Genomic DNA, 12,993 nt, shown 5'->3' with positions numbered 1-12,993 from the left:
TTACTATTTGACTCTTTCCTCTTTACTATTTCTGTTCTTCTGTTTATGGAAAAAGGTGGCTGACTCTGGGCTGGTTTAACTGGGCTCTCATAATGGGTTCCCTTCTCTAAACGGAAAACAAAGTGACTTTTCCAAAATGTGAACTTGATCTCACTCCCCCACTTAAAACTGAGTGAATAACATTTAAACTTTGGGCTGCAGCTTCCACGCCCCTTCACGGTCTGGTCTCTGCTCCCCTTTCTCCCCTCCTCTCTGACCAATTCCCTACTAGCTCCTGCCCCTGCTAACCCTTTCCTGCCTCAGGGCCTTGGACCACACCTGCTAGGTTTCTCTAGGCTGTGTTTTCTGCACATGCCTCTCTCCATTCTATCTTGAGGTCTTTGCACAGGTGGCCTCTCCTCCCATCACACAGTGTGCCCTTGGCCTCAGTAATTCCTCATGTATATGTTATTTCCTCCAGAGCACTTAACACTCTGTCAGTACATTCTCCACTTCCGTGTTCACGTCTTCCTCTCTGCCTCCCCCCCTAGGACCTGAGCTCTATGGCAGCAAAGACTTTGTCTCTGCTGTTGACCAGTAGACCTCATTATATTACGACTACGTTATGAATGCCCAGTAGCAAACTGTTCAAGTGAATGAGCAAAGTACAGATTCTATCGGTTTCCTTAGGAAGAGTTAAATGCTGTATATATATTTACTCTAAATTTGTTTTCTTTCTTCATGTAAATTAATCTCACCCCCTTCTGTTCACAGTATAAAATTAAGGTGATTTTCTTCTGCAACATAGTTGAGGTGGCACACTCTCCACTAGGGGACGGGCAGGCATTTTTGAAATGATGCTGTTTAGTATTTTTAGTGCCTTTTATACATTTGTTTCTGCTGTTGTGTTAATATGCTAATGTTTATCAAGGTTGTATTTTTTTCCCCTCCCCTTCTTTCTTGCTGCTGGCAGAGCAGCAGCACAGAGTTATGGAATGAACTCTCCTTTGGGCATTTGTCCTTACTACAAAGAGTTTTACCTTTCTTTGTTCCTTAAAAAAAACAAGCTGCTTTTCTGCTGAACCTAGGATAAAAAGAAGAAAGTGGTATCTTTGAGAATCTTAATTCTTTTGACTTAGTGAAACCCATCCAGGAAGCTTTCTCTCATTCAGAGCTTCCCATTTTCCCTTCCAGCCTCATGTTCGGGACAGCTCTGTACCTTTCTGTAGTGAAATCTATACACTGCTCCCAGTTTCTCCTCCTGCCTCTGTCATTGCTTATGACCTACTTTTGTGGACTGGCAGGAGGTGGCGTTCACTGTTAGTGTTTCACTGAAGAGCAGACTGTGGAGTCAGGCACACCTGCATTTGAAAAATGGCCCTGCCTCTAAGTGTCTCTGTTAGTCTTGGCAGCACTTAGCTTCTCTGAGCCTCACTTTGCCCATCTGTAAAATGGACTTGTCAGTTTCTTCCTTGTAGGGTTGTTGTGAGAATTAAATGGGTAATGCTCGTCAAGTGTATAGTAGAGTTTCTGTAACTTCATGGCACTCCTGCATGTTAGCTAGAATTCACTTTGGTTTAAAAATAGAAGATTTTGTCAAGAAGCATTAATCCTAATCATGAATGCTATGATCCAGTTTCTGGATGGTTTGAAAGTTGAACTTTCATTTCTTTCCTGGTTAGACAGGAGATACAAATATACAAATATATATTATATATACATATATATATGTATATATAATAGAATCTGTTTATATATATATATATATTTTAAAGATTTTATTTATTCATTTGACAGACAGAGATCACAAGTAGGCAGAGAAGCAGGCAGAGAGAGAGGAGGAAGCAGGCAGAGAGAGAGGAGGAAGCGGGTTCCCTACTGAACAGAAAGCCCGATGTGGGGCTCGATCCCAGGACCCTGGGATCATGACCTGAGCCGAAGGCAGAGGCTTTAACCCGCTGAGCCACCCAGGCACCCCTATATATATTTTAACAGATTCTGCCCCCTCGTTACTGTGGGGTCCTTAGACAGGCAGGTGTGGTACTATCAGAGACACAGAGCTAGAGAAGCAGAAGTGGCCCAGGCTTCTCATCTGATCCTAGTCTGATCTCTTATAAAGAGAAGCATAGGGGCACCTGGGTGACTCAGTGGGTTAGGCCTCTGCCTTTGGCTCAGGTCATGATCTCAAGGTTCTGAGATCGAGCCCCACATGGGGCTCTCTGCTTGGTGGAAAGCCTGCTTCCCCCTCTCTCTCTGCCTGCCTCTCTGCCTACTTGTGATCTCTCTCTTTCTCTCTCTCTCTGTCAAATAAATAAAATCTTAAAAAAAAAAAAAGAAAGAAAAGCCTAATTCTTATATCTCTTCATCAGGAAATGTGACTTTGCTTCTCTAGCCTCCTGTTCTTGTGAAATTGCACATTACGTCTGTACTAAGGTTTCGGGACGGCCCTCCTGCCCCCCGTTAGTGCTCTCACTTTGTCTGCTGCCTTGTCTTCCCTCCTTTTAAATGGAACACTGTATTTTTAGGTCAGGAGTATGGTTTTTGTTTGTGGTCCTTCCAAGTCCTTTTTATTGATATGGATTCACAGACTGACCCCCGCCCCTTCGCACCAAAAAAATAAAAAATAAAAATAAAAAAGAATCATTTAGAATAATAGAAAGCTCATGGGTTTTTTAGACTGGGATTCAAATCCTGACTCCACTCACCTGGCTGAGTAGCCATAGACTATGCATTTGCTCATCTGTGAGGTGGGAGTACCCTGGCTCAAATGAGACAGAAAGTCAAGGCACTTAGCACAAATGGCATATTTTAATTAGCTTTGTCCAGGCCTTCTTTTATAAATTACTGTCCTTTCCCTTTCTGTGGCTATTGAGTGACTTAAGTATAGAGATTCCACCATTAGAGTTTAAAAATACTTTCCCAGATGTGTTTAAAGTGAACAGCAGGACACTGTAGGCACTTCTTTATCATTTATGGGATCACCTACTATTTTTATTTTAGGGATTTTTTAGTGTCTCCATGTTATACTTTCTTTCCCCCTTTGTATTTCTACATTAAATAATGACAGCAGAGGGACTCCTGTTGGGCTCAGTGCTTAAGCGTCTACCTTGGCTCAGCTCATGATCCTGGGGTCCTGGGATCGAACCCCGAATCAGGCTTCCTGCCCCACGGGAAGCCTGTTTCTCCCTCTCCCACTCCCCTGCTTGTGTTTCCTTTCTTGCTGTCTCTCTCTCTGTCAAATACATATTTAACAGACAGAGATCACGTGTAGGCAAACAGGCAGGCAGAGAGAGAGGGGGAAACAGGTTCCCGACTGAGCAGAGCCTGGGGCTCCATCCCAGAACCCTGAGACCATGACTTGAGCCGGAGGCAGAGGCTTTAACCCCCTGAGCTACCCAGGCGCTCCCTTAAATAAATTCTTAAAAAATAATAACAACAACAGAGAATTCTTTTGAGTACTTATGACCTGTTGAGCACTATTCCAGTAGATCTGTACGTATTAACTCATTTAATCCTCAGAGCAGCCTGTGAGGAGGGCCTGTTAGTCTCCTCCTCTTTTTGTAAATGACCACGGTCTCTGTGCACGTGCTAGAGCATATGAACTCAGCCGCAGGGCACTGAGTAATTGGGGAGTTCATTTCCTTTCTCTGTGCAAAGTGGAGGTAACCCAAACAGTGAAGGGTCAGGAACATGCCAGTTCTAGATAAAAGAGATGTTGTAGTTCCAAGGGTGACTCCAAATGAAGGTCCCCTACTTTAGCCTGAACATAGAGTAAACTGTAGCAGAGTGTCAGTACCTAGGTTCCTTCACTTCTTCCACATCTGACTGCGTTTTTTCCTTCTCCACAGGTTTAGACTTGTAGCACGGTGTTGCTTTTTTGTGTGTCTTCAGCATGTTGTCTTTCCGAAGGAGGAGTTGTTAGAATCACATTCAGGGTTAAACAGAAAAGCACTATTATTTTTATTATAATTATTCATGCTGCTATTAGTATCATTTTCCTCTTATAAACAGGATTCCTCTGACTCTCTTAAATAGGGTGATAGTGAAGTGGCATCTTCATCAAAGGCTGTTTTAAGCAAGCAGATCTTTTATTTTGTGGTACCCATATTGAGACACATTGAGTTATATCTGTCTTTGCATGTGCACCAACACGTTTATTTGAAGCCTACTATTTCCTAGGTAACGTGACTAAGGTAGATTTATGGGTGCTAATTTACATACAGAATAACATTGGCAAAAACTAAAATATAACAAACACATAGCAACTTTTGGCCTGCCACAGCCCACTGAGCATCTGCCTTCCTTGCCATGCTTGCAACGAGAGGGGAATATATTTTCCTCTGCGTTTACAGCTAATTCCTTGTTTGTATTCCACTGTCGTCACTGCAGTTGAGAGCTTGAAATAAGGTTTAAGAGCCTCTTCCTATCTCCCAGCAGGAGTTGATATTAGGGGTGGTCGTTCTGTGTAACGGAGAATGCAAGCCTTTGCCCTCCCCCGCCTGATTTCACACCACGTTTGGAGAATTCTGCTGCACTGAAGTGTCGGTTCAAGCCCTTCATTTCCCAGACAAGTTAATAGATGCTCCAGGCTGTGCGCTTGGGTTAAAGCCTGGGTTTGATTACTTCCTCTCAGTGTTGTTTTTGAGTAGATTGATTTTCATTGCACAAATAATAAATGAATGTTTTTCTATGAGAATTGTCTTAAAAATTATAGATTAGGGTAAATCTCCCTTTGACTGCCATCTTTCTGGTCTGCCCTCCTCAAGTTTACTGGCATTAGGTGAACTTCATCTGGACCTTTCCCTGTGCATGCACTTATACCTCTCCCTTTTCTGAAAAGATAGAGAACGTTGCTTTGTGTGTGGAAATACGTGTGTTGGAAATATAAATGTTATTCTACTTTAAATATTGAAAGAAGCTGGCTGTTTTCTTTCAGTAATGTGCCTTGGAGAACAATCAATGTTAAGACGTTCATACTTATCAGTCTAGGCTAGTCAATGAGGCGATTACAAGTTCTTCCCAAGATCTCAGTGGTAAACACATCAAAGGTTTATTTCTCATTCGTGAAATGTGTGGCTGATGACTCCAAGGCCACGGCAGCAGTCTGTACAGTAAGTCAATAATGTAGGCTGCTTCGTCCCTGTGACTCCACCCTTTCCACAAGTGGCTCCCAGGACCTCGCAGCCAGGGTAAAGTGTCCTGGAGGGTTGTATATCGTTGCTTGAAAGTTTTGGCACCCTACCTACAAAAGAACGGAGGATGTGGGGGACCGCATACTGGGTGCTGTTGTGTTGCCACAGATATTTGAAATGCTTCCTGTTGTTGGAATACATTGTGGTTTATTCAGCCCATTTCCTATTTCGGAGACCTCTAGGTTACCTTCCGACTTTATCCTGTATTATGCACAGCACTATAGATGAGATCCCAGTGCATGTCCCTGGTACACAAGTTTCGCTAGGTTAAGCACCCAAAAGGAGATGTTCCTGTTCAGAGCATGTGGTGGTTTTAGTTTTCATCAGTGCTGTCCGTCAGATTGGTTTTGAAGGTGGTCGCCCTGGTGTCCTCTTTGTCTGGGGAGCGTGTGGGGAGGTGCGTTCCACCATACCTTCATCAGTGACATCAGAAACCTTCAGTTTTAATTTCTATTTTCCCAATCCCTAGTGGGTTTTCAGCTCTTCCTGAGCCTCGCCTCTGCTGCCTTCCTGAGTGAAGAAGCACTGCTGAGAGCATCCGGCTGCCGGCAGAAAGACCAAGGGGGCGCCGAGAGCCAGTGGGCAGATGTGGCTCACCGAGTCTCCCTTTGGGGGGCGCCCAGCTCAATGACATTTTCTCCACTCCCTCTATTGATTTTTCTCCTCCTGTGCTGCTATTTCAGTAGTCTCTGCACCTCTAATTTTAAAACCATGGGGCGAAGGATGATTTCTCGGTCGTGTCATTTTTTTCTATGTAGCTGTCTAATTTTGTGCTTTGAGTTTTCTCATGAATTTTTGCCTGCTTAGTCATTGTCTTTTTATCTCCTGTTTTTCTTTGTCTTGCCCCTCATTTTTCATTCTTTTTCTTCTGCCTGTGCTTCCTTGTTCTCACAGGCCCTTAAATCTTTATGCCATACTTTTAAGTTGTGTTTCCCACTTCCCTTCCAAGCTTGGAAGTGCTTGCTCTGGTGAAGAAACATGGGAGGGAAGGGAGTCATGGAAAGGTCAGCATGAACATCTAGATGGAACTCACCCCAGGTGCCCACCTTCCCCAACTGTTTTGAGAACACGATGCTCTTCCTGATACGGATGCTTTGCCAAAATCTGTATGAAAGGAGAGAAATAGTCTAGTTTTCTTCCTCCCTCTGGCTTACTAGAGGATCCCTAGATAGATTACTTCCCACCTTTAGACCTCAAGTTTTGAAGAGAAGTCTCACTTATCCCAGTCTCATTCTTTATCATCAGGGCGCCCCTGGGAATGTGGGACCAGAATATAAGCACAGGGAACCAACAGTATGACTCAGTAGATCAGTAGTGTGGATTAGAGAAGTTTTGCTGCTTGACAGCTGCCTGTGATCTTTGGCCAGTGACTTAACCCTCAGCTTGGGTTTCCTGATTTGTAAGATGGTTTTATTCATCAGGATGCTACAGATAGGCTAGGTTCTACCACAGTCACAAGTATTCTCCAGAATCTCAGCGCCTAGAAATCCACAAGGGATTATTTTTCATTATATATTCATTGTGAGGGATGTGAGAATGTGTCTGTCTTCACTGTGACCCCTGACTGATAGATCAGCTGCCAACGTAAATATTCCCATTCCCCATGTAAAGGGAGAGGGAGAACTTAGGGGGAAAGTGTTGATAATCAAATGTTGGTCCAGATGAGTTGCACACCATGTATATTCATGATTCAGTGACCAGAACTAGTTACACAGCTGTGCCTAACTTCATCTAAGGCAAGGAAGTATCTGGAAGGAGGAAGAATAACTACAGTATTTGTTGGTTTGCGCTAATCATAGCTGCAGGAGAAGTAGTAATATTTCACTTTTCACAGTGATTTTGGCTATTAGATAACGTGTGTGCTTAGCAGAATGCCTAGCACATGGCCCGTGCTCTATAATAAGGAGAGGAAACTATTCTTATTATTGCCTTTATGATTCAGCTTTGGATACATTTCCAGTGTACTTTACACCATCTACTTACTTAGTAAATTTCTCTTCTCTTTTTCTTCCCCCTGAAAATGCAGAGTAGAATTAACCTTTTCCTCTCTGGATATGCCACAGATTTTTAGTAAATGCAGTTGAAGTGATGAAGTTTTAGACCTAGCCACAGACCCTGCTCTTCTGAGCTTAGGTTTGACAAAGGTAGACGATTATTCTGTAAAATGATCACTTTGTGGAGTGATAGCTTGGGTGTCTGCAGTGGCTTGGAACTATGTTCACTGTGTTGGTTTTCAATTTAACAGCAACAGACTTTAAGCAGGCTTTCATCTGAGTCAATGCAGAAATGGTCAATATGTATTATATGTCTATGAAGCTGGTCTCTGGATCAATTGCAATTAGTTTGCAGCAGATTGTATTAACATATCCAGAATTAATACAGCGAGTGTTTTAATGAAAAGGAATTGACCAGACCACACTGTTTTTAGTGGCTGTTTTTTGTCTCTCACGTGCTCTTTTCAACTGTAGTTTTTTCCTTCTTCTTGTTAATGGCTCTAAGTTGATGAGTCAACATAGACTTAATCTATTGATCCTTTCCCGTCTGCCTTTTAAAAATGGCCCCAGAATATAGTACATATCTAATGTTTAATCTTTTCTTTCTTTAGGAAGCTTTTAGTAAATGCCTTAAACTTTAATTTTTCTTAAATGATATGTTATTAAGACTCTTAAGTCAATGGGTATGTTCATGTGTGAAATTTTGTGTTTTTCAAATTACTAATGTTTCATCAAGACTTAAAGATTCAGAAGTAAGATTAACAAATCATGAAGTTAATAACTCGTACAGTATCTGATGTGAGCATCACTTGTCTGATAATTTATTTTGACTCAAATGTTATTTATTTCTGCAGAAGAAGTGTAGATAACTTTAACATTTAAAATAGTATTACCAGTATTCAGAATGCTGGAGTAGAGAGATTTCTTTAGGCTCGATTATGTTGAAATTTGAGTTTTTTACGAGTATGTAGTTTTGTTTTGTTTTTAAAGGTCTGAAGAACTTTTACTTTTCTGTTTTTAGAGAAAGCCACTTTCTGGAAATGAAAAATTAACTGTAGCTGGAAACAAAAGGACAAAAGGCAGGGTTTATTCATTTGGCCATCCCACTAGTATTATTTGAGTATTTTCCATATGCCAAACACCCATCACATTCTTCTTAAAAATACAAAGAAATTGAAGATACATTGAGTAAAACCTGGTTTAGTTGTAAGTGTTCTGGAGCCTTCTTGGAATGTCCCTGGTCCAGAAGAGATCCTGAGTGCATTGTAGCTTGGAAATTTCAGAAAAAGTGCCATTTTAAGGACACATTTGAGGTCCTGAAACCTAATGGTTCCATATTGTAAAGCCCTGTGGGCCTGTTAATGGTCTGTGCGATATTGTCCTGGCCATACACCAAGGCCATTGATTGAAGCCAGTAGGAAGTATGTCAAGTGATTTTCCTCCACCAATCTTGTGATTCAGTTTGTGACTGATTTTTTTGGTTTATGCATTAATGGCATTGTTCTCTTATCCACTGTGAGTAGTGTTTGTGTTTTCATCATGACTCATGGTTGAAAATGAGATTAAACTAGATATATTCTTTTTTTTTTTTTTCATCTTTTTCCTTTAAAAAATGGGGTGTGTAAGTTTGATCGGGAATACTTTTGATTTTACTGAATAAAATGAGAAGAATTTACTTGTTCATGTTATTATGCTCTTTGATTACTTTCTTTCAGCACAGATTAGAAACTGATAGTTCATATTGGAAAAACACCTCTACATGATGCTTGAACAGTTACTTTAATACACAAGTTGCAGTGTTTAAGAAGTGTTTAAGTAATGATGATTGTTTTCAGGTTACAATCCTCCTATTTGGTGTGTGAGAGAGAGAATATTATTAGAGACATAGTGATTGTGCCTAACTTCTATTAAAAACTAAGAAGTGGATTAATCTGTGGCCCATTGAGCCTCAAAATGTTAAAAAGTAATTCCTAAGATACCTTACAATGATTAATGATGTGCACAGTTATTTTTTTTTTTTTTTAAAGATTTTATTTATTTATTTGACAGAGAGAGATCACAAGTAGGCAGAGAGGCAGGCAGAGAGAGGAGGAAGCAGGCTCCCTGCCGAGCAGAGAGCCCGATGCGGGACTCGATCCCAGGACCCTGAGATCATGACCTGAGCCGAAGGCAGCGGCTTAACCCACTGAGCCACCCAGGCGCCCGTTGTGCACACAGTTATTAAAATAATGCTCTGACCTTTATTTGGGTGGGAATGATGGGAGGCGTATCCTATATAATAGAGTTCTTAATATTTTTAAAAAATAACCTTTTATTCTTAAATACTTACTGACTCATAGGAAACGCCAAAAGAAGTGCAACAGTCCTATGTACCCTTCCCCTCCTGCCCTCATGTTGACGTCTTATTTAGTTTTAGTCAGTGTCAAAACTAGGATATTGACATAGACACATTCTTGATAGCTAGATAATAGACCCGATTCAGTTATCATCATTTTAAACCTGTATCCATTTGTTGAGTATGTAGTTTTCCTTAACATTTTTGATTAGAAAAACAAGACATAAATTTTATATATATATATATATATATATATATATATATATTCCCCTTTTAAACAAAACCCGTGTTGCTGATTGTCATTTGAGGGTACCTGTAAGACTGACTATATGTGTTGACTATTATTTTTCTTATTATTTTTAAGTGTTCTTATCTCTCTCTCTCTCAATTTCTCTAGGCAGTTCAATTAACCCCCCGAAGATGGCTGAATCTGCAGGAATACCAGAGCAAGAAACTCATGTCTGACCATGGAGTTCGAGTTCAAAGATTCTTTGTAGCAGACACTGCAAAGGAAGCTCTGGAGGCTGCTAAGAAACTAAGTAAGTTAATTCACAACAGGTAAAATCACACTTGCCCAAGTTAGTGACCTCACAGGTAGCAGTGAACCAGTAGGTGCATTTTCTTTGTCATGGGTTATTACTAACGAAGACAGATATGATGGTGGGCTTTTGAGTTACAAAGGCTAAAAAAGCCCAATTAGGAAAACTTGATTCTTTTTTACGAGATAGCAGTGTATGGGATGTCACTCTGGTAATTTTCCTGAATTTTTCTGCTACCCTTTCATCTAGTTTTCTTTATCTGTGGGTTAGAGGCTGGGAGAAATACCGGCGAATGGTGTCGAGTGTCAAAGAAAAGGCCACAGCAGGGGAAGGCAGGAAAGATGTTTGGCATCCTTATTGAATGAAGCCTCTAGAACATGGAGAAAGTTCTTCAGTGACTGGAGGAGAAGAAGGAGAAGCACATGCATTTGGAAGCCAGGCTGGCTTTGTGTCAGGGTTTTGCCCTCCCATTTACCAGCTCTGTAACTTTGTATTAGTGCCTTTTTCTTCTTGTGCTTCAGTTTCCTTATCTAGAAATCAAGGCTAATGTGTTATTCCTCAAGTACTGTCGTGAGCCTTTAAGGGGGACTGTTCATTGCTATGTGATAGAAAATCTAATTAATTTCCCAATTATAGATTGAGAAATTAGGAATCTGATCCTGCTATTTTTTCCTGAATATTCCTTCTGGTGGTATATAGACTCTCTTTACTGCCAGTCTGGTTTAGCACTGACCAGTAGAAATAGAATGTGAGCCACATAAGTATTTAACAGTTTTCTAGGTCACTTTAAGAGAACTAAAAATAAATGGGTGAAATTAATTTTAGTAATATATTTTGTTTGCCCCACTATATCCAAACTGTTATTTCAACATGTAATTAATGTAAAACAGTTATCAGTCGGATAGTGTACATCTGGTTTCTGTCCTACTCTTCAGGATTCTGGTTTGTATTTTACATTTCCAGCCCATCTCATGTCACACTAGCCACATTTCAGGAGCTCGATGGATACATGGGGCTAGTGGCTACCATACTGGACAACATAGATCTGGACAATAGAAGGATGTACATGTGTATTCTTTGCCTGGAGCCTTGGAGAGCAGTTGCTTCCCACTAGAAATAAAGAATGCAACATCTGCTAACTGCCCTTGCCCGGCAGCTGTAGCAAAACTTTGAGTGCAAGATAGAGACAGGCTCCATATTTCAATCTCCCAATTTTCTAAACTCTTTTAGGAGTAAGCAATGAGGTACTTCAGCCAGTAGTTGTTCTTTATCTCCCTTACAGAGTTCCCCCAGGTGCTTGCTTATATGCCAGATCCTTCCTGTGTTGTGTTGGTTGAAATGCATGTTTATTCTTCCTTTCAACAAATATTTATCGATTGTTAGTCACATGTATTAGGCACCATGGCTATAGCTATGGAAGGTAAGAGAGCCCTCTTTCTTTTTAGAACTTACATTCTAGAAGGAAATTAATTTGTAATTTTCAGATGCTAAATGTAGAAATCGAGAGTGACTTATAGTTTAAGAAATGGAAATTGGTTTCATTTTCAAAGACTATCAAAATTGGTTTTCATGGTGGGAAAAAAAAAAACAGTAAAATTCAACCTACACCTGGATGAGAGCTCCTCTGTGCAGTGTGGGAATAGACTCAGTAAAGGTTAGTATTCCAGCCTTTTTACATGAAAGGATCATTTTTGTTTTATACTCCTGTGGTTTAGGGAATGGGTAATGAGAACAAAGAAATGTAAAGTTCAAGTCGTCTTTGGTCTTCATTTTCCCCATTATTTCCACAAATGTGCTGACATACTAGTATTCCAGGTCCAAGAGTCCCTAAGGGAATTCTGGAAGCCAACTGATTACTGCCCCTCCCCATTTAGGCATAGCACAGCACCGGAGGGCTTATCTTTCAGATTTTCAAGGGAGATTTGAATTTACTGAGCTAATTGGCTTCTTAGTCACTGGTTTTTTTTATAAGCATTTATTTAGCCACTGCCTTGTGGTTGGGTATTGTGTACTGTGCTTGTAAGATGGAATTTTTGCTCTGCAGGATTTAACAAGGTGGCATTTATATGCTGGGGCCCCAGTGAAGGAAGGGGAAAGACACAGGCAATAAAGCAAGTTTAAATAGAAGTAAAGCTAAAGCTAAAAACATTAAACTTTTCAAAAAGCCATTTTGGTACTGGAGCAAGGGTTTTAAGAAAATCAGTGGATAAAAGGATTGAGATTAACCCAGTTGTGTCTCTATCTTGACTCATGCATACCTGTGATACTCATTGATGAGGTATGGCCATGGGAGTGCCTCTCTGATCATGTTTAGAGCAGAAAGGGAATTTAAGAATTAACCCAAGTCCCTCATTTCCTGAATGAATGAGTAATCCTCTTACTCAGTGAGGAGTTTTGGAGGAAGGAAGGTCTCCTTGCTTTTGTTGTATAATAGACAGATTTGATCAGAGGGAATATTTAAAGTATCCGAAGAAGAGATGGTGCCAAGTTTAGTTGGTTACAAAGGGAACGAGTAGATTGTAAATATAAAAGTCACTGAGATTGGCTAGCGAGAACAAAACAAGAAGAATCTGGCAAAACTTCGCAGTGTTGACCTGCTTATTGCTATAAGACGGACAAGAAACAATAGCACAAGTTTTACTAAACAGATTTGATGTTAAGATTAAAGCTGGATCACATGTGTGTCTGATTGCCTTAAAAATGGGACATCTGTCCACAATTATATTTTAAAGGACAAAAATTATATACAAAGATAATATGTTTAACGTGTGATAAGTGTGATATAAGAATTTATTGCTATCATCATCATTGTCAGCATATGATTCCAAGGGATTCGTGGCTGTCATGATCCAAATTTATAGACAAATCAGAGACATGTGAGAATCAGTACTTTGTGGACCATGTGTTAAGAGAGTTCGTTTTTTTAATGTGAGAAGCTTGTAAATGATTGAAAT

General features: G+C 40.4%; 1 protein-coding gene across 1 annotated transcript in view; it reads left to right on the top strand.

The window, feature by feature from the left end:
• Positions 1-12,993, top strand: part of SUCLG2 (succinate-CoA ligase GDP-forming subunit beta) — a 270,208-nt gene that overhangs the window by 40,232 nt on the left and 216,983 nt on the right. Inside the window, exon 2 of the mRNA XM_059161462.1 lies at positions 9,898-10,039. Within this exon, the coding sequence (XP_059017445.1) occupies positions 9,898-10,039 (142 nt within the window). The remainder of the gene's footprint in view (positions 1-9,897; positions 10,040-12,993) is intronic.

Source organism: Mustela lutreola, chromosome 2, assembly GCF_030435805.1.
Source record: "Mustela lutreola isolate mMusLut2 chromosome 2, mMusLut2.pri, whole genome shotgun sequence".
NCBI lineage: Eukaryota > Metazoa > Chordata > Mammalia > Carnivora > Mustelidae > Mustela > Mustela lutreola.
Note: the sequence above shows the minus strand (reverse complement) of the source record. Positions and strands in the feature narration are given on the sequence as shown.